Genomic DNA, 21,195 nt, shown 5'->3' with positions numbered 1-21,195 from the left:
ATTTGTACTTGAGTACTATACTAGGGCATATGTAGTTAGTTATATTCCACCACTGCCTATTAGGCATTTAATGTTTCTATCTCAGAAAGGTTTATCTTTATCCGAATATATTATGAATGTTTTTGAAATGAAAGCAAAATTGTCCAAAGAAGTTCTGCCCCCCCCAAAAAATCCCAATGAAGTCACGTCACTGTCACAGAACCTTTATGTAAAAACTGTAACACATGTCAAACATAAGTCAATCAGTCTGGACATCCCACCTGAGCAGATGATTACGACTGAACAAAGGAACAGAAGGCAGCACAGCATACAACAGCACAGAGACAAACACACCTAAACAATTGAGGCTGAACATCTTTTGCTGAGTTTTCTGAGAACTTTAACAAACCTAATAAGTGCATAATGTATTTTTTTTTTTATAAACACCTCCAGATAATTGTAAAAAGTGACTGGAACTTTAAAAATTAAAATAATAAAAGCCCTGAACAGAGTGGACGATCAGGGACAAGGACACAAAATTAAAGTTAAAAAACTAAAATGAAGTTGAACGGCAGCTTCTGCACAAAGCTGACAAAATTAAAATCACAAACTGGGTGGCTGCTTCTGGAGACCACATTCAGTAAACTTGTTTAAAAGAAATACAGTCAGAAAAAACACAACGGGCTTGATTCTAACAAGCTGGTGAACAAGACTATATGTAATTGGTAAATCTCATTTTGTCTGCCCCACTAACTGTTTCATGAGAGAAAGCTGCAGCTGCAACAACTGTTCCAGGTGGTCGATCTGTGAAAGGCAAACAAAATGTTACCCATTTGCACTTCAAAATTCAAGATTTTGCGAGATGCTTCTTAAATCATAACTTGATAAGTATGACATTATGCACGTACAAAGATGACCATTAACTCCTAGCTTTACTAACTAAAAACAATCTGCTCTAAGATAACACTGACCTTGGTCATCAGGTTCAAACAGCAGCAGCCTGAGGTCTTAGGATCTGGGATTCAAATCAAAAGTCGATGTTATACCATCTTGATTAGTTACAAACTAACTGTGATAAAAGTTTTAATTTAGGCGGTCACAGTTCATTGTTCTTGTTTAAAGCATACGTACCATCAGTTTTTGTGATTTTGCACAGAGGCTCCATTTGCTTATTAATCTTCTGTACTGGATCTTCTGAAAAACAAGATATGATTACAGCTGCTGCTTGGTTTCGGAAGTAAAAATATTTGACACATTAAAATGAGCTCCTTCACAGTCATATTCATAAGTGGAATTTTGAACTAATTCACACCCCAAAAAATAAAAAAGTTCACATTCATGTCTTCAATGTATTAATTTGTTTTTTTATTTAAATAAAATTAAATCTTATAAGAGTCATTCACTCCAAGATATTTCCCAAGACTAGCTGGATGCTTCAACCCAATGTGTCGTTTAAAATTTGTTGCAGATGTGGTCAACGTTCTAATTTGTTTTTTCAGACTCCGCAGTACGACTGGCACTAGCCACGCTGGTGCTGTTTTAGCCAAGTGCCACAAAATCTCAGTTGCCGTACAAATGAGTGTTGCTAAATGTTGCTAGAGGGTACGATGCTCATGTTTACGTTCCTAAGTTGCAAACTGATGCATTCAGTTCACCAAAACTATGAGCGTGTTCATACACAACACTGAAACTTACTGTGTACAAAATATCATTACTTACTGCTCTTCTTTCCAGTATTTTAAATCCAAATAAGCACTTACAGCAAAGCAATATGATGCAAACCATAAATTGTGACGATATAAAAAGTATACTGGGTTTACTAGGGTATTTTGTTGGATTTATATTACAGTAACTAGCATTTAAATTCAAAAAACACACAGCGAAATGAGACCAACCATTGACTGACACAGCTGAAGAGTACATCTTGTGCTGGGGAGTCTGCAGCACTGGCTCTGAGGCGATGGTTAGGCCGGTGGCAGCTGTTGTATTATTCACACCCTTTTGGGTTTCAGGTATCGACTTGGGCTCGGGGCAGACGGGTTCAACTGTGGTGCTGGCGGCAGATGTGCTGCTGTCAGTGTGGCCATTCTTCTCTGTGGTGGATGGACTGGGATTACTGCTGGCTTGAACCTGTAGTGCATCCAAGATCATGGTGGTGAGGTGCCCCCCGCCCCTCTCAGCGGGCAGAGTGAGTGAAAGCACATTAGCAGAGCCATCGAAGGACTGGACCGTGGCGACGACGCCATTCAACAGCAGGCTTTGAAACATCTGCTGGACTTCTTCAGGGAACTCTTTAGGAAAATGTTCCTTGCCTAGAAGTAGAGAGAGATGGGGGGTTAAAGGGATGTACGAGGGAGTGAAAAAGCAATTACAAATTATACTTTAAGTCTGAAAAAATTTCAGGTAAGATTAAGGCCCTTTTGCCTCACCAGTCATGGTGCAGCGAGTGATCTGAAAGGGGAGCTGAAGCAGGTTCCTAGGGATGGGCAAGATCCGGGAGAATGGCACCTTCTCAGTGTTGCCGTAATCTGCGTAGATGATGCTCATCTCATTCTCACTGACCTCCAGGACCACCGCACGGTACCAGTTATTGTCAACTGAAAAAAAGTTCAAACAGGGTGTTCAATATCATTTATTGGCAGTTTTTTTAGCATCAGCATATGCTAATTTAAAATTCTGACAGGGATATCTGTTTACCTCGATGTCACCACCAATAATATAAACTGGATTCCTCATATTCTCATATTGCAACGAGTTTGAAATTGCAATACCATTGAATCGTGACCTAATTAATGTGATAATATTGTATCATGGGGTCTTTGGTGATTCCCACCACAAAATTCCATGACTTTTCCCAAACTTTCAATGTTTTTTATTAATTCCATGACTTCTCCAGGCCTGGAAAATAAGATTGTGAAGTCCCATTACTTTTCCAGGTTAGGTAGGGGAACCCTGTATATGATATGCAATATCAGAATAAATGTGAATTTATGTCCAAGGCCAGAATGTGCACAAGTTCTATGAAATGTCTCTCGTGTTCCCTCTTCCTGATTTTGTTAATCATTAGGATTCAAAGCTACCAAAAAAAGCCTCTGCCTACACAGCTACCCTTAAATATGGACGAGCCTTTACCAGCTCTGAACCTACAAACAGCACCGAGAGCTCCATTAAAACAGACCCTGTTGTTAGCCGAGCTGCGGAATGTGTGCCAGGCTATAGTCTGCTACTTGCATACTGTGTTTAAAGAAGAGCCGCTCCTACGCTCCGCTGCACGCACGCTGTGTAATTATATCTACGAGCAGACACAAAATTACCATCTTAGGTCTACAGGGGCAACAACTGCAGGTGGGGTCTCAAGAAGAGTCAGAGAGCAAACATAAAAAGTGGATGGAAGAAAGGGAAGTCATGGTGGCAGATTGTGTGTGTGTGTGTTTCCTGACTGTAATAGCTCAATGATGGATCAGCTGGTCTGTCCTCATGCGCTCTCTTGCCTGTAATCATTAAACGATGTGTGGGAATGACACAGCCTGAGTGATTGGGTTTTCCCCGGCTGACAGTATCTATTAAACTCTGGAAGTAACTTCCTCATAAAACACGATACAATGTTGAAAACTAATCCATCTTGCAAAACTCAACTGCAATCCTTTGTCACATACATTTACATAAGATTACAATGTTTTAGCCTAAAAGCAAATACTAAGTCTAGATGAATTAAGTTTCAATATTAACGTTATTAGCTAATATGTATGTCTAGATTTTAAGTTGAAATTATTCGGGGTTTTTTTTTTTAAATAAATTTCTCTATTGAGAAGCTTAATATAATGATAGGATGTGAAACAGCTGGCTCATAAACAGTAGTCATTCATTTATAATTTACCTGACTGACACCTAGTGGCTTCAAGGGGTTATGACAATGCTTACAAGCACTGAACTAACCTACACGTCCACAGTGGCCTTGTCAATAGTCATGTTCACTACCTGCAACAGCTGTGATGGTTTTACAGATATTAGTTATTTCTAGATTGTGGACAACTAGTCAAGAAGTGTGAAAAAAGTCTGGTGGAGGGTAAGTGAGCAGTGGAGGGATTTGCTTTAAAAAGAGCTGCATGCATCTCAAAGTATACAACAATACCCTTCCTTTTAAAAAAGTATGGTATTGCTAATTTTCTCTTTTATTTTTTGTTCATTTTTATACTGTAAAAAAAGTTACAGTAAAAATCCTGTGGTTCATAAATATAATTGTTATTTTTTAACAGATTTATTTTCTTCAATTTTTAATAACTTATTTCTTGGATATTTTTATCGCTCTATTACAATCTTTACTTATCTATGATATTTAACATTACTCCAGTTTTTAATCATTTCTTTATTATTATTTATTTATTTAAGTATTTTTTTAAACTTTTTTTATGGTCACCGTTACAATTTCTTCACATATAAATGCATATACCTACTTACATTTGCTTATCCCAAACTGGGAAATGAAACTTTGACACTCGTGCACACCCTGTAAATTTCAATAAGGATAAATGTAAAGACCAAAAAAAAAAAAAAAAAAAACAGCTGCCTGTTATAGTACAGTTTGGGCGGACACATTGTCTATCTGGCCATGTGATTGAGAGTTCACAGATTAAAAGTTTGTTTCTGGACTTCATGAAAAAATAGGAGCGTTCCTCACCAGAGAATTTGGCGCAGCAGGCAGCCCCGGGAGCTGGTCTGCTCAGGACAGCGGAGGATAAAGAGGCCTGAATGTTGCTGCTGCAGTAGGCAGCCAGCTCAATCATCACCTCCTGAAGCTTCTGCTGGTCAACTGCACAACAATACAAAGCAATTATGACCAGAAGCAGCATCACAATTTCCCCATTTGTGGCAGAAAGAGACAAAAGTGAGTGTTCTGACTCTGGGTGGGACTGAGCAGGTAGAAGAGGGAAGGACTGCTGACAGCTGCGATGCAAGGCTCAAAGGTTTTGCTGAGAGGCAGCTCCACTGTTTTCCAGTCCACTGGGAAAGCTGGGGCTGAAACAAGATTACAACACACAATTTCAACTGGGATCCTCAAAACATTTAACACTGCATTTCATCTTCAGGACACCTAGCTGACCTTCTGATGGCACAGCCGTGTGTTCTTCAGTTGGTATCTCTTTAGAGCCGGCTCCAGTCTGGTTTTGGCTGTGCTCATTTCCCTGTGTTTTCTCTTGGTGTCCTGTGGTCGCATGTGTCTCCGTGGGACTTGCTCCAGGAACTTTGGCTAGTTGCGCAGAAATGAGGGCAGCCGCCACATTCTGCCCTCTGCTCTCCAGCTCCACACCGTAGCCTTGTTCTGTGACAGAAATGACGCGTGCAGAGAGCTGCTCGCCAGCCACCACAGTTTGAAACCACAGCTGGGCTTCACTGCTCCACTCTGATCCGAGGGGCTCCACACCTGAGTCCAAACATACACAATTTATAAGAAAGCCTGTTTTTTGCACCTTTTATTCAACTTTGGGATAAAATCCATGCCTTCTATTATTTAAAATTTGTCAAAAATGTTAGCCTGGTGTAGTTTAAAGTGAATAAATGCTCACAAAGTGATAATACTTATCAACTGGTTGAATATGCTCCCAAAAACATCTCACATGGTCTATAAATATTTGATTTGTGATTTCTGCCAAGTATTAAATATGGGCGACAGCAAATCCTGAATAAAGAATAAAAAAACATCAGATACTCTCTCATGGTGTTTTCAGTCTGGAGGAACTTGTTCATAGTTCTAAAAAGAAAAAACCCTTTTTGTTGTGCCCGCACAACAAGAAATTGGAACAGTCATTGTTCTCAGAACACCATTTCAAGGGACTTTTTTTTAGCTCCTATTACAGAGCAGGTACTCTTGCAGCACAAGAGGAACCATGAGTGACAAGTGTGGGATGACTGGACCAGACACAGGCGTATGGTGACTGGTCAAACACAGCCTATGTAGCACTGGAAACCCACATTTTTAAAAACCTGTTAGCTGTGTAAATGACAGACAGCGCAAAACACAAACAACAGCTCGTGATGAAAAAATAAAAGGAAGAAAACACTGACAGATGGACCACCAGTGAGTTCCAGGCTTTCCTGAGCCTATATGTAACAGTGGAAATATAATGCCATTTTCTTTTCAAAGCAAAAGTAACATTGCCATACCAATCAACGGCTGGCTTAAAATAATGCATCACTTCAGAGTCCACAGTAGTTTGGTCCAAAAACATTTTAACATCTGTATAAACAAAGGATTTTATTTGCAAAAATTTTCTTCCCTCCCCTCTCTCTCTCTCTCACGCACACACACTACCTGTGAGCCAGCAGCGAACTGCCTGGAAAGGTAGAGTCAGGAGTTGGGGTGTTGTAGGTCGAAGGCATTTCTGTTCCACTTTCATGCTATAACCGTAGTCTACAAAGTTTACAGACACTTCTTCAGCCAGCTCGTTCACCATAGCCCGATACCACGCTCCATCACCTGGGGAACAATAAGCACATTATGTACAGCGAAAGCCACCCACAAAAAAAAAAAAAAAGGAATTTGATCCCACTTGCAATTTTTTAATAAAATTTACTAATTCCAGAAAGCATAAAAAAATCACGACCAATGAATAATTTGTTCTGACCCGTATGCCAATGCATCGAGTCTACCGTGTTTGAATAGGGAATAGTCTTACCAGGAAACATGGCACAACAGGGCTCTCCGACTTTGGGCACAAAAGGTGAGAACGTTGCCTCACAATGTTGTTTCAAGTCAGCGCCCAGCTCTATCAGCCGCTGATGGTCTGAGAAACACACACATATACACAAACAAAGAGGCAGAAGAAAAGGTCACATTAGAGCATCAAATATAAGAAAGTCTCATAGGATTATCTCAAACTTTGATAACCTTGGTATAATATCAAGCACACTTCAGTGCTCTCCATAGCTTCTCAAGTTACTTGCATCATACTGGGAATGTCAAAACATAAATACTTGAACAGTACCTGCAGGATTGTTGATGCGGCAGTAAAACTCTCCAGGGGTTTCCACGACACTGGCTAGCAGTGCCACTGTTTGGCCGCCACAGGGAAGCTCAGTCCCAGACCACACCAGAGGGTCAGTGGCTGGGGCAGGCACTAAAGAGAACGAACACACACACACACACACACACACACACACAATGCACAGGCTTTGTATTTTACAACCAAAATAATAAAGCTATTCATTAAATTCTCAGATGAAATTAGCTCCAAAAATATGCTCTCATCAATGTTCAATATCCTCTAAAATCTTAAAAAGGTAGGAACAGTCTCAAAAAAGGAACAATCATAGCCTTAGCGTGAATTTTTTCTATGTTTTAGACAGAACTTCATATCATTTTCATATCAAAGGAATCAAGATTAATGCCAAACACTTCCCACCATGTGCTTCCACAGCAGGGGCGGATGTCTGCTTGGCCTGCTGGTCACTACTGGTGGGAACCGGAAGAGGAGCAGGTGCCGCGAAGCCTGCAGAGCTCAACAGCTCGGCTACATTGGCCTGAGGATCACTGGCCTCATCAATGAGGGCCACCAAAGCCTTGCCCTCATGCGCTCCCTGGATCTCAATGCGCAGTATTCGGTTCGATACCCTTCGCTGCAGGGCCAGCAGGCACTCCTCTGACCAGCTCTCCCCAACAGGCTGCACCCCTGGAAAAGAGCCCAAAGACAGACACTTGAGAGAGTGTGAGAGACAACTTCATAAAGACATAAATGTGCACTTTCACATTTGGGTAAATTCGCAGAAAAAAACTCTTTGCAGTTTGCAAAATATTGAAAAATCGAGCAGCTTTAGGGATTGATGCTACTCTTTTGGTCTAATACAAGGAATGTATCATTCATTAGGGTTGTTTGAGATAAGCCAGACTTGTGCAAGATCAATCACTGCTGTATGCACCCCTGTGAAAAATATTTAAAAATACAGCAGTGTATTCACAGCCGTAAGAAATGCACTGAATTGAGGTGAACCTTATTTTTAGTCTTATTTTTGACGCAAAGATTTGTTAATTAGCAGGAATGTAGCACAACATGGTGCTACAAGTGGAAGCAGTGCTGTGTTGATTTAAATTTGAAAGTGAAAAAAAAAAAAGTCACAAAAGAAAAGGAATAATCATGATAAATAATAGTGATCTCAATACTGATAAAAAATGTAGTTATAATTTTGGCCATAATACTGCAGCCCTATTGTCCATGTATAACCAATCGATTAGAGTAGTTTTGGGTGGCTATCTTTACAAAAGTTGAGTAACATTATAGGGTAAAGAAAAGGAAAACAATTAAAGAATTTTAAGGCAGATCCCTTTCAACAAAGTTAAATACACTTCAGTTAAGTTCTAACCATTCAAAAGTCACAGTGACTATAGTACCTGCTAGACCACATGGCATGGCCTGCATGGGCAGGGCCAGTAGTGAAGTGCTGATAGGCTGCAAGTGGCCTAAATCCACCTCCTCAGAGTTGCCAAAATCAAGGTAGCCGACACAGACCCGTTCCTCTGACGAATAAGCCAGAACCTTAGCCCTGTACCACTGCTTGTCCTCTGGAAGAAAAACACAAAGGGTCAGAGTTTGCATTCACAAAGCAGGCGTACCACAGGAAACTACTAATTTGGTATTATACTATGTCACATCATGTTCAGAGCTGAATGTAGAAATGTTTCGAAATCTGAGGAAACACACTTCTTTTATTGACTCTGTTGGAGCACCTTTCAGGCTGAGGCATTTTAAATCATGAAAACACATTTATAAAGGAACACACTAATCTTTGCCCAAAATGTCAGTAGAAGTAGAAATTTTATTTAGCTCAACCAACTGGGCATATTCTCAAACTGTCACAATCTGTAATGTATGTTTAAGGGAGTTGAATTGTCAGTATGTAAATCTGTGTTGCACCTGAGAACTGGGCGCAGCAAACTGTGCCAGGGGCTGGCCTGAAGTTTTGGGGGGTTCTGCCCTGACAGCAGTGTTCCCTCAGCTTCAGCTGCAACTCCTGAATCACCCCTGCAAACCAAAAGCTCTCAAGTTAAAGATACATGTCTAAGTCCAGAGCTTTAAGCTGCATGTGACAGATCAAATGCTAATTACCAGCATTCTCCACCTTCTGTACGATAATGTCATCGGGTGACTGGAGGTGGGTGACCACAACAAAGAAGGAGTCGCCTACTGCCTGTGTCAGCGGCTCTGGTGGCTGAGCCCAGCTGTTGTCATCCTTCCCATCAGAGAGACGCCTAAAGTTTTCCAAGGATGCACTCATCATAGCGCCTGAAAAACATTAAAATTTTAGTATATTAACAATTATATAAACACCAGTCAGCCAAAACCACTGAGGGGTGGGCTGTGAGCTGAGGTGCCAGCATGTCCCACAGATGCTTGAGCAGATTGGGGACTTTGAAAGGCCAGCTCGACACCTTGACCTCTTTGTCATGTTTTTTGGGCAATTTCTGAGCAGTTTCTATGATGTGGCATGGTGCATTGTCCTGCTGGGCTGTCCACTGTCATCAGGGAGTGCTGATGTCATGAGGGGGGTGTTCTTGTTCTGCAGCCGTGTTTGGGCAGGTGATATGTGTCAGGTGGCATCCACATGATTGCCAGAACCAAAGGTCTGCCAGCAGATCATTGCATTGTAACGGGATCATCAATCAGGGTTCCCACACATTTCCTTGGACAAAATTTCAAAACTTTTCCATGACTTTCCAAGAAACGATAAACAAACTGAATGACCACTAAAAATGTATAAGAGGAACAGAGGTGTATGGTATTGTTTGCTCCAAATGTTAATTATTTTATGAAAACTGCATAAAAGGTTATCCACAGAAAATTACTGTAACAATTAACTTCATTAAACATTAAAAAAATCGATGACTTTTCCAAAACTTTCTATGATTTTTCGTGATTCTATGACTTTTCCAGGCCTAGAAAATAAGATTGTGAAATTCCATGACTATTCCGAGTTTTTCATAACTGTGGGAACTCTGATCAATGTTTTTCACTTCATCTATGAGTGGTTTTAATGTTGGGGGTGATCGGTGTTTAATATATGTATCTTGCAATTCTCTAAACATTCCAAATTGGCAAAAAAAAAACACAGCAATTCCCGATGCCCCACAATCTCATTACATGTTGGATCGAAGTACAAATGACGCCGGCTTACTTATGTCTTGCTCAGTTGGTAATACGTTGACCGTTTCTTCTGCTGCATAACCATGCTCAATGAGGAACGTGCTCAACTTCTTTCCTAAAAGACAAAGGGAGATAGTTGTCTCAATTGGTTTAAACTTCTTATTCTTTACCCGTGTCTCCCTATCAGAAATCACACTTTAACCATCATAAACAGATCTCATTTTTCATCTGTCCCGATTCCATGTAACCTACCCATGGAGAGGAGGATATCCACAGCATGGATGCGACCATTCTCCAGTGTTTCCAACAACCTAACAGTCACAGTCTTGCCGAACAACATCTGCTTCACGGAAAGACAGCACTCGCCTGACCAGTTGTTAACCACTGGCACCACCCCGGTTATACAGCACTCCAATGCCTGGAAGTAATAAGACGCAATTGCTAGTGTCATCACGCCAGCTGGAAAACACTGCAAACTGACGGCATGAATGTTATATAGTAGAAAACTTTAATATTTTTAAAAACTAATAATTTACACTCACACATGGACAAAACAGCTGGCTATTAGCAGCCAGGGGCTTGATTCTTTCTGCAGGTACATCCTCTTCATTGCCAAAGTCAATATAAAGGATATGAGCTGTCTTCTGGTCAGCAGCCAAAGTCTGGACCAGTCCTCGATACCAGTTCTACAAACAAAAAACAAAGGCAAACACACAGGAAAGAACTGAGCCAATGTGCTCATTTAAGACATGTTTCTCTTATCAAACATCTTCAAGAGGCTTTTGCTCACCAGATCACAGGAGAACTGAACGGCGCAAACCTCTCCAACATTGGGCACATGTGACGTCGCTGGTGAGCAGCTGTACGTTTTCTGAAGCTCTGTGCTGATGCTCTGCAGAGCTTCCAACAGCTCAGGACTTTGGGGAAGAAGGAAAAACCTGCCAGGGCTGTAAAACTCTACAACAGATGCCTAAAGGCCGCACACAATTACAACAAAGACACAGTTAGTATTTAATAACATTGACTGAATCACTTCACAGCTAAAACAAATTGGTTATGTTTTACCTGGATCTCTGTTCCCTTAATGATTTTCGTCAGAGGCAAGTCCTTCAGATAGACCCTCTGGAGGTTGGCTGCATCACCATGCTTTGATAAACAGGTTAAATATAGATAACAAAACAAAAAACATAAAGGCTTAACATCTTTCCAAACATTAAATGTTAAAGTTGGACTTTTTACTTGTATTAGGGACTACACTTCATTTATCAGAGGAGGAGGGGTGGCTCACATTTTCTTTTTTCCTTGACGCTCCCCAAAGTAACAAATATTTTTCCTTGACTGTGGAAAAAAGCATGAGCCTCCCATCACTATAAAAAATTAAGTGATTTTGATGAAATATCACTTATTTAAGCATGGATTTAGTAATCTTTCGGAAGAAACCTTTGTTAAGCATGTGTCCAAGGACTGTTGGAAATTTTATCTGATTTTTATACAAAAAATACCTTTCATACCCACCAGCAGGTTTTGGAGTTTGGAGGGTATTTAAAAGAAACACATAATACAACTATTTACAGTGGTATCTCCCTTCCCTAATCCAAAATAAAAAACACAAGTACCTCTCCAGTGCTAAATTAACATGACATACCTCTCCCATTCTGCACCACCCCCTCTCCTTTCATAAATAACAAACAGTCCCTTAGAAGATCTCCAAATGAATGCAGTTACCTTTGACTCAAGCAGGCCGGTTCTGTTACCAGCCAAAGGCGAAGCTGTGGTTTCATTCAGTTTCTCTCTTAGATTAAAAGAAATAAGTGAGAACACATTATTTTGGGGGAATTAATGATTCAACTCGTTACTTGTACATCACAAATTCATTGGTTTTGTGTTGGCATTTAAAAAAAAAACAAAAACATATCACAGCTGACAGTCAGTGGTACTCAGGTGGTTGATCCAGCTTACTTTGTGGGTTCAGGATCAGTGCACTTGCATATGTGCCTGTGTGCCTTCCAGTCTTCTGTCTGACACGCCACAGAGCAGTAAGGCGTCTTCTTGCAGCCCTTGCACCGGAAATTTCCTGTCAAGTGAATACTAGTTACTTAAAAACTGTTATATGCATCAAATTAAAGTATTAAGATGCTCTGAAAGGAATGCTGATTCACAAAACCTCCTACAAGGAATCTGTTGCACAGCATACACCATGGTATCAGAAATCAATACATAAAGCCATGGCACACTCCAAGACTATTTTTTTCTTACTTTTCTAAATGCTGGAAAGAGATGATCTAAAAGGGTCATCAATTATGTAATTAATTTGCCTACGTCATTGAAAAGCCCCGGACCCTTTTGTTTATCACCATCACCAGAAAACATCTTGCAAAGGCAGCGATAATAACATTATATGAAGACAAAATCCTCACATGTACGAAACCAAAGGTCAACAAATAGTCAGCATTCTGCCTTTCATGCGTTTATAAAATATTTATGTTATAAGTCGTTCAAAAGTACAATGTTTCATGTGATTTTTGGAGTATGTAATGCTCCAAACTTTAGCAATGCCACTGAGATGTGGGATCAGCTTTGGTGAGAAAAACAAAGAAACACAACTAAAAATACACCTTTGATTACAGACTTAGTTTAAAAAAAGTGTTACTGCAAATTAATAAAGAGAATGTAAATGTTCTAGAAGTTGTCCCTCAGGGTAATTTTCACAGTGGTTTGATGGTAGGTGGATAAACGCTTGTAAACAGTTGGCACACAGAAAAAGGCTGCAGGAACTTTACTGTTCATAGCCCTTTACATGGAGTTGTGACATTAATGTTAAAAAAAAATACCTCGCTGTCCACAGTAGTTGCAGAAATATACAGTCAGTGCTGGTGGGGTGGATCCTAACACCTATGAAAATAAAACAAACAAATAAAAAAAACACTGGCAGTATTTTCATGATTTGAACACCTCTAAATGTCAATGTTCACCAGAACACACTGATTTTGCCAATGATATACTGTTACATACTGGAGATTGATCCCTGCTGACTGGAGAATTTGAAGGGCCTGCAAAAAATTAAAAAGTAATGATACAGGTGAAATCATAAGGTCCATGGTTACATTTAACAGTAGCTAATAATACTTCCATGTTCTAGGATCATATTGTAATGTTGTTTAGTTACTGTTCATATTGTAAAACTGTCCAAATTTTAACAAACAAAGGTTATGCTACATAGGTTTGTCCAGTAATGAACACCAGTTAGATAATGATAACTTCTAAAAGAATGTGAACAGGATCATACACGTATAAACAGGGTGAAAAAGGAAAGCTATCCGAAACTCCTCTGATGGGGGGATGCCAGTTCCCCTGTTTAAAGGGCTATCAGACTGTTACATCGGACAATACATGACAAACAACCTAGAGCACAGCCAAACAAAAACATCATAAACAATAGAAAGAACTAATGGTAAAAAATATATATAAATAATAAAAAACAGAAGAGGCATGTCAATGTCATGTCATGTTTAAACATTGGGGAAGGACTTATGTATTTTACTTTGGCTTAGAGCAGCAACATACACCTTTAAATGGTTCTATTTTGTATTCATTTTTAATATTATGTGAACCCCAAAACCCACTGGCTGGTTTTTCTATTAAAATCACCAAATTCCATGATTTATGATCACCAGAAACTGTAAAACCAGAAATATCTTAGGCTTTTCAAAATTCTGACAGTCCTTGGACACATCATGCACAACAAACACTTCCATCAGGAAACAACATAACTAAATCTTTGCTTAGAATCGTGATATTTCATAAAATTCACATTATTCTACATGGCTCATTAAAAATCTAGCCAAAATAAACCATTTGCACAAAGCTACAAACACACAACTCGTGTAATAATGACACGATTTGTAAGGAGAATTTGCATTCTGCTGACGAAATTAGCTGTCTGTTTGGGTGATAACTCTCAATCCCATGCTGTTTGCTTGTTGCATTGCAACTACATTTGGTGTAAATATTAAAAAAATATGTTGAGGGCCTATTTATGGTGGAGGGAGGGGTTATGCATTTTCCACCTGTCACTCTGGGAGTCCCAAGGAAAAATATTTGTAGATTCAAGGAGTGTCCTCATAAAAACTAATTAAGAAAAAAAAGCCGCAGCCATCTCTCTATTCTGATAAATAAAGAACAGTCCCTTATTTGTTAGGTTAAACTTTAGAGGCAAGGGACAATCTTTACTTTACTCCCAATAAAATGTTGCTGCAGAAATAGCAACCATGTTGTGCGGAAACAACGCCCTAATTCTGGAGTTCATACCTCTATGAAAGGAAAAACAAACTTTACCTAAAGGAGATTAAATTGGATAAGAGGGTAACTGTCAAATGCAGAGAGTGTTTGACGAAATAACACGTACATACCAGATGGGATCGCTTGAAAACTATAGAAAATTCTTGGGGGTAATGTTGACATTTGTTTACCGTCTCCGATGGCTCCTGATGCCGGGCGCACAGGTGTTGCACCGGGCACAGTGCCATGTCTCGGGGTAACAGATGGGGTGGAATGAGCCATGGGGCTGGATGATGGTTTCCTCAAGGGCAGGTTAGGCCGAACCAGGTTTGGAGAAAATGAATGGAACATGGCGGCAGCTGTCAACGTTTTAAAGTTTATTATAGTATAAAGAAAGCATGAAAAGTGCACGAACATGTCGTTTTTCGCGACAAAAGCAGCGCATTAGTTTGCTAATCAACGATGACGCAGCTAAAATTCCACACAGGATGATATGCAAGCTAATACAAACCGCGACGATCTAAACAAACTAACGACGACAAACTTAAATAACGTTACACAACGAGACACAAGTGAGCATATAGACTCAAACAAATAAATATGTCTATAATTTTTGGTTTTATATCGCGGAGCTATTATCTTACCTGAGTGCACGTGTTGGTGGAAGAGGTAGAACTATTGCACATGCGCAGTTCCCTCGACTGCGAATAGGTCAAAAGGTCGGGATGAAATTGCAAGTGTTGTTGTTCAACAAAAAATACACTCTTAAAGGGAATTAAGAGCAACACTAACAAGGGAGGATACATTCTTGAGAATCTTAGTATTAGGAAATAAATCGAAATTAAGTCAACTTGCTGGTTATACTACATTATTCCTTAAAGATAAATATGAAATTAAAAAAGCGGTGGCATGTATTGAAGAATGCTGTACATTTTAAAAATGAACACGAACATGAATAGCGAATCTGTCTTCTTTCACATAAGGAGCATAATAAGACAGTATAAACAGGAACTTGGCACCAAATTCTGGGCCCTCTGCAAAGCACTCTCTTTTGCCCCTCTGCCCCTCCCCTCTTTATCCATGTCTCTCAAACACTTTTTGCAGTTCTTGCTTTTATACAAAAGCAGTTTGCTTTCTTTCTTTCATTGATTTTTTTGGAATCCCAATTTCCCTTTCATGAAGAAACACATAACAGTGTATGTTGGCCCTCCAGCGGCATAAAGAGTCACTAACTCCGCTCTAGCTGCATTCAGAGATGAATCCTAGTTCAGGGGCAGACTGAACCATTCCTGTGTCTTTAAGGGCTGAGAGGGGCCTCAGAGAGCTTTCTTTTCTTTCTTTAAAAAATCCAAAGTCCAGTCTTTGAACATATCAAGCTGATTTTACTTTAATTATGGCACTAATAATATATATATATATATATATTTTTTTTTTTAAAAACAGACTTTTTATTCCAGACTCTTCGTGGGCCACCCCAGTTGTAATTATATGTAGTTATGAACAACAAAGGAATATTTTGAATTTATACCAATTGTCAGAAGAATTAAAAGGAAATTTTATGACTGGCTAAAAAAATACAGCACCTCAGCTAGACCCCTCTGCTTGTGCTTACTGTCTTCTCACTCTGAGGCAGCAGCCTAATCAGCATCATTGGACACAGCTGAGCCTGGTGTGCTCCATGCACATAATACGGACCTCCTCATCACTCATTTGCTTTCTGTTTTTGCAGCACAACTCCACCACTCTGTACAATACTGGCTCTGCAGATTCATACCAAATTGGTTTAATTATTTTGATCATTTTTAATAATAAATAATTTTATTGGTTAATTTACCCGTGTGTGTCTCTGTCTTTTGGACAACCCAAGAGCCTGGTTGTGACAAATGAAGGGAGACACACGGGTAAATTAATTTTATTATCATTATTAATGTTTTGGTTTTTTTTTGTTGCATTTCCACATATAGGATACAGATTTCACAATTATCAAATTAGGTTTCAGACAGCTTTTAGGCTTGAAGCTGTAATAATATTTAATTTGCAAGGGAAAAGATGTGTACCTGTCGTGTGTTTACGTCATACTGACGTTATTTCTCCCTTTGCTGCCATTCGTTAATTTCGCCTCATCGTTTCGGTTTCTCCCCACAGTGGCCATATTTGTTGATGTGTCATATCAAAGTGACTTGTTGGGGCGATCAGCTGGTAAGGCAGAAAGCCTAAAGTTAGCTCTTAACCTGGCTCTCTCCGTATTGAACTACATCATGCCTTTTTGGCATTCGGTGGGTGACAATATAGACATCTTTACTAAGTTTTGTTTGTCATTTATGTCGGGTGCTAGCGTTAGCTACGCTAGCTGGAGTGTACTTGTAGCAGCCTGGTTGCAGCTAGCTAACGCCTCTCTTATTAAGGTTAGCTTAGCCAGCTAACGTAAATAGTTTCCACAATATGTCAGCGTATTATGCGTTAAATCTATGCCAACTACCCATTTTAGTTTGCTGTGTTTTACGCTACATGATGTGTTTTTCTAATGGTTTGTTAGGGCTAACGAAGAGGCTAATGTTAGCGAGCTTAATGAGCATTGCTAGGGCTAACGTTAAATGGACCGTAGTGTTAACAAAACGGCTGTAAATAAAAATGGCACATCGGCCTGCTGTTTGCTAACTACACAGTGACTAACAGATGCATGGACACTGAAATGGCACGTCTTAATAATTCACGTTGTTGACGATACGGTTACTACTTTTGACAGTGTAATGGTATGACACCTGTCGCAAGAGCATCCACGCCATTGTATGGATTTAATCTGATGTGCTCTCCCTGCTTCTCATGAGTAAGTCGATTGTGTTGCTTTGCGTAGCTATGATACACTTTAGGTGATATTGTAAGTAAAATTGCGAGCTCTTTTTGTGTGACAGGGCAGAAGTGGGACAAGTGTAGTGAGTATGGATGAGATGGTACTGAAAGAAGTATGACAAGTAGTGCTGGGGGGGGATTTTGTGTGAGGAAATGCGGTGTAATATATCATACTAGAAAGACGACAACCTAGGGAGCTGTATTAAAGTCGACTTTGCTTTCAGCTTTTTCCAGGCACCTCTCAGTGATTGATAACACAGCAGATAATGTACAAGCCATTTTCCATCTAAGGAAATAATGTGTAACCGCTGAATTTTTAATTTAAGATGTTTAAGCCAGTAACGAGTGGCCCAAACTAATACATTTGTGTATCAATCTTTTCCATGGCTCTAGTGAGCACAGGCATAGAGGTTTGTTAATTTTATTCATATCCCTAAGATAAAGTGAACAAGAAAAATCTTATTCAAGCCAAGTACTATACAATAATGTTGTATTACTCATTCTTATACGAAAGTAAACATGAAAACAGAGCTATGGGCTTGACCATCCCTTAGGACAGTGGTTCCCAACTGGTCCAGCTCCAAGGACCAGATCCTGTCCTCAATCATTATTTCAAGGTCCACACAGAAGATAAATGACCACATATTCAATTTTATTTTACAAGTGTTAAGAACACAATAAAATAAAACCTATTGCAAGAATAAAGTGCAGTTACTTAAAACTAAGTAAATAAATAGCACTTGAGCCAAAAAACTGCATATTATTGCTTCATGAATAGTGACATAAAAACATTGTAAGCATGTTAAGTAATAGGCCAAGTAATAACAAGAATGAGGCAATAAAATAAGTAGCTGAACAGTGGAAAACTGCACTTCAAAATAAAAGCCCTGGGCCAGATATTCAAAATAAAGTGTATTCTTTACAAACTTGACATGTTCGATACACTTGTGGCCCATTCAGAATGTACCAGCGAACCACTTTTGGATCACATCCCACCAGTTGGGTGCCACTATCTCAGGATATGCCTCATTTTTTTATATTGTTTCATACTAGATACAGTCAGAAAAGTTAACTGAAGTCAAGCATTGTATAGTCCTTTACATAAACGTTAGCTCCTCCCAGGTTTGTTTTCCCATGACGTCTGATTGGATTGGTTCTACTTTTTTTTTTTTTTTAAAAATGCAGTTAGGCTGTGTAGTAACATCAAATACTTATGAGTTGTATGACGTTCCGCCCCGCTCATTCACAAGTGTAACTACATCTCAGGTGTTGACACGACCACACCTCTCAGTGTGTGTCTGTTGGGCATGTCTTTTTAGTAACAGATACATTTGCAAATCACAAGAGAACTAACACAAGGAAATATGAAGCTTATTGTTGGTATTTGCAGGGTTTGCAAGGAAAGAGTGTGCCTTATGACCTGTAAGATACGCCATGCAAAAAGCACATGGCTGCTGTATTGGTAACATTCAATAATTTTAGACTGTTCACAGAAATAAGTTTGTCACTGTTGCTCCCACTCAGTCTCCCTGTCTACTCTGTGTCTGCTCCTCAATATGTTTCTGCCAGATTTGAACCAGAGAGGTCCCGCCTCAGAGACACACATGATGGAAGGATCAGAGGTTGAACCCGTGTCAGAGGGATCGCACCCAGTTAATCAGTCTCACAACAGCACGTCTAATGTAGAAGAGGAGAAACAAATGTCTCACAACAGTGCAGACGAAGCAGAAAAATGCAGTAAGGCAAACAATGAAGCAGAGCTTGACAGTGAATTAATCACGACAGATCTTCAGACAGACACAAAGACAAAATCTCAAACATGCAGTCAGAAGCATGTAGAAGGGAGTCAGCTGGATGCCAATAACTGCTGTGATAGCAGTACAGTTTCCATGGAAGGCGGTGCTCCTTCACTTTCAGATGAGGCTGGTGGAGTTTTGGTAGTCACCACTTTAATTGATGTAGTAGAAAACTCCCCTTCTGTTCTTGAAGGGACAATAGAAACGTTGACTTTGGATGAAGTGAAGGACTCAAATACCACCCCTCCAAACAACAACAAGAAGCCATCCGTTTTGGGTACAAATTGTCCCGCAGAACCATCGCCTGCTGATGATAGTGGTTCACCTGACAGCCCATCATCCTCTTCCGTCCAAAGCACTTCCAAAACCCCCACTGACTCGACAACCACCTCTGGGATTTGTAATGGCCCCTCTACCCCCAGTTCCGACACTGTCAGCTCCTCCCTTGCTTCCAGCCCGCAAACCAGTGCCAACCTCTCGGCCTCCTCGCATCCCTTGTCAAGTCCATATGACACTGATTGCAGCCGAAAGCTCATCTCCCAGATCCAGCGCTCGCTGTCACAGGAGTCGCTGCTGGATGAGCTAGAGTCAGAGCTGTTGGCATGTCAGCTGCCTGAGGGTGAAAGTGGAGGTGAGAGCAAAGGGAGCCCACCTGTCAACGGACTCCCTGCAGACCAAGAGGACTGCATGGTGGTCTTTGAGAAGTGTGTGCAGTACAAGTATGCACAGCAGGAGAAATCTATTCAGAGGTAAACTGCTATTTCGTCAGTTGAAATGGATGCACTGTGGTGTCATTTATGAATTGAATCAATGTCTCTGGCTTTTCTGTAGCTGGTGATCCCCCAGGCCACATTCATCGCATTATTTTAAGCTGCTATTTGTATAATACTATTATAATGGGTCAGTTTTGTAAAACATTAACCTACTTTCTGATTGCTATTACTTTTCTTTTCTTTCACCTTAGTTGTATTAAATCTGTCTCAATTAAGCTGACACACAATAATTATATTATTTAACATCCAAACTGGACTTTTGGGCGAAATGACACAGAAAAACATACAGATTTTCCTATCCTGCTCTGTTTGCCAGCCTTAATGACAAGTCTACATGCTTCAGCACAGTGTTTGGCCTTGACCTGAATTGCATGCTTGTGTGTGATGCTTCTGCACAGGCTGCTCGAGGAGAACAAGAGGCATCAGGAGCTGATCTTAGGTATCTGTTCAGAGAAGGACAACATGAGGGAAGAGCTGAAAAAGAGGGCAGAGACGGAAAAGCAGCACATGACCACCATTAAAAAGGTTTGTCTTATTCTCAATTGTCTGTTCACATTGTCATGGCACGGACTGTTTTGGTGGAGAAAAAACAGAAGTGATGTGGTCTGTCTCTGTCCCCTGATCTAAAACAAGCACGTTCTAAATAATGGGCTATGTTTGTCCTGCATGTCTCTCCAAGCTATTTGTGAAACATTTTTGAAAACAATGGAAGTCTATTCACCACATGTTTTTCACTAACAAGGAAGTGCTCCTCTGAGATGTTTTATCTGACTTCCTGCCTGTGGTATGGAGGACCAAATCTGTCATAATGAAAAATACTTAAATAAATGACTCAGTAACTGAAGCAATAAAGAAAGAAATTAAGAAATCTAAATCTCAATTATCTAATAAATTAAATGTATTTATTTGACAAATTATTTTTGTATTCATTTGTTTTCGTATTTAATATTTCCTAATATGTCCTTGTCTTCTTACATTTAATTTTCATTTTATTAATTTCTCTGTTTCTCTCCTTCCCTACTTATTAATTTCTCTATTTATTTTTCTTTTATTTAATTCTGTATTTCAGTGACATGTTAATAAGGGGTTTTGTCTTCATGTATCACCTAATAGCCATTGATTAATCTCCATGAGAGTTCACAGATCAGTTGTACTTGTCTTGCTCCCCTCTGAATGCCGTAAGTAAATTATTTGTCAAATAAATACATTTCTTTTAATTATTTTTGTATTTATGTTCATATTTAATTATTTTTAGAATAAACCTGCTTATTTATTACATCATTTAGACTTTCCTTTCTAAATTTTGCTTTATTATTTCGTTTATTGACTTGTCTATTCATTGAATTATTATTTATTATGGCAGATTTGTTTCTCAAAAGGGCAGAC

At 39.6% G+C, this 21,195-nt stretch overlaps 2 protein-coding genes across 6 annotated transcripts in view; one reads left to right on the top strand and one right to left on the bottom strand.

Moving 5' to 3' along the window:
* Window positions 1-199: 199 nt before the first annotated feature.
* On the bottom strand, window positions 200-15,996 carry tdrd1 (tudor domain containing 1). Of its 3 annotated transcripts, none has more exons than XM_088070509.1 (27): window positions 15,974-15,996; window positions 15,035-15,091; window positions 14,582-14,749; window positions 13,125-13,162; window positions 12,944-13,004; window positions 12,072-12,186; window positions 11,838-11,904; window positions 11,178-11,258; window positions 10,903-11,082; window positions 10,655-10,798; window positions 10,365-10,530; window positions 10,144-10,227; window positions 9,078-9,254; window positions 8,886-8,993; window positions 8,363-8,533; window positions 7,380-7,646; window positions 6,963-7,094; window positions 6,654-6,761; window positions 6,290-6,454; window positions 5,081-5,401; window positions 4,879-4,995; window positions 4,658-4,789; window positions 2,409-2,576; window positions 1,875-2,291; window positions 1,111-1,170; window positions 951-994; window positions 200-783 (listed from the first exon to the last, which is right to left on the bottom strand). In XM_088070509.1, the coding sequence occupies exons 3-27, from the start codon at window positions 14,739-14,741 to the stop codon at window positions 712-714; spliced, it is 3,555 nt and encodes a 1,184-aa protein (XP_087926635.1). In that variant the 5' UTR covers window positions 14,742-14,749; window positions 15,035-15,091; window positions 15,974-15,996; the 3' UTR covers window positions 200-711. The 3 variants fall into 3 exon arrangements, with proteins under 3 accessions (XP_087926635.1, XP_042364584.2, XP_087926634.1); XM_042508650.2 differs by having other exon boundaries at window positions 201-783; window positions 1,111-1,173; window positions 15,974-15,995; XM_088070508.1 differs by lacking the exon at window positions 15,974-15,996 and adding an exon at window positions 15,502-15,657 and having other exon boundaries at window positions 201-783; window positions 1,111-1,173.
* A 518-nt stretch (window positions 15,997-16,514) lies between these two features.
* Window positions 16,515-21,195, top strand: part of ccdc186 (coiled-coil domain-containing protein 186) — a 38,308-nt gene continuing 33,627 nt past the window's right edge. The window contains exons 1-4 of one of the 3 annotated variants that reach the window (XM_088069859.1): window positions 16,540-16,666; window positions 17,137-17,217; window positions 18,810-19,785; window positions 20,208-20,334. In XM_088069859.1, coding sequence (XP_087925985.1) covers window positions 17,214-17,217; window positions 18,810-19,785; window positions 20,208-20,334 — 1,107 coding nt within the window. In that variant the 5' untranslated portion in view covers window positions 16,540-16,666; window positions 17,137-17,213. Of the gene's footprint in view, window positions 16,667-17,136; window positions 17,218-18,809; window positions 19,786-20,207; window positions 20,335-21,195 lie in introns of all 3 variants that reach the window. The other 2 variants (XM_088069860.1, XM_042507512.2) reach the window with 2 other exon arrangements.

Source organism: Plectropomus leopardus, chromosome 19 (assembly GCF_026936395.1).
Source record: "Plectropomus leopardus strain MGB_pleo_1.0 chromosome 19, ASM2693639v1, whole genome shotgun sequence".
NCBI classification, from domain to species: domain Eukaryota; kingdom Metazoa; phylum Chordata; class Actinopteri; order Perciformes; family Serranidae; genus Plectropomus; species Plectropomus leopardus.
Note: the sequence above shows the minus strand (reverse complement) of the source record. Positions and strands in the feature narration are given on the sequence as shown.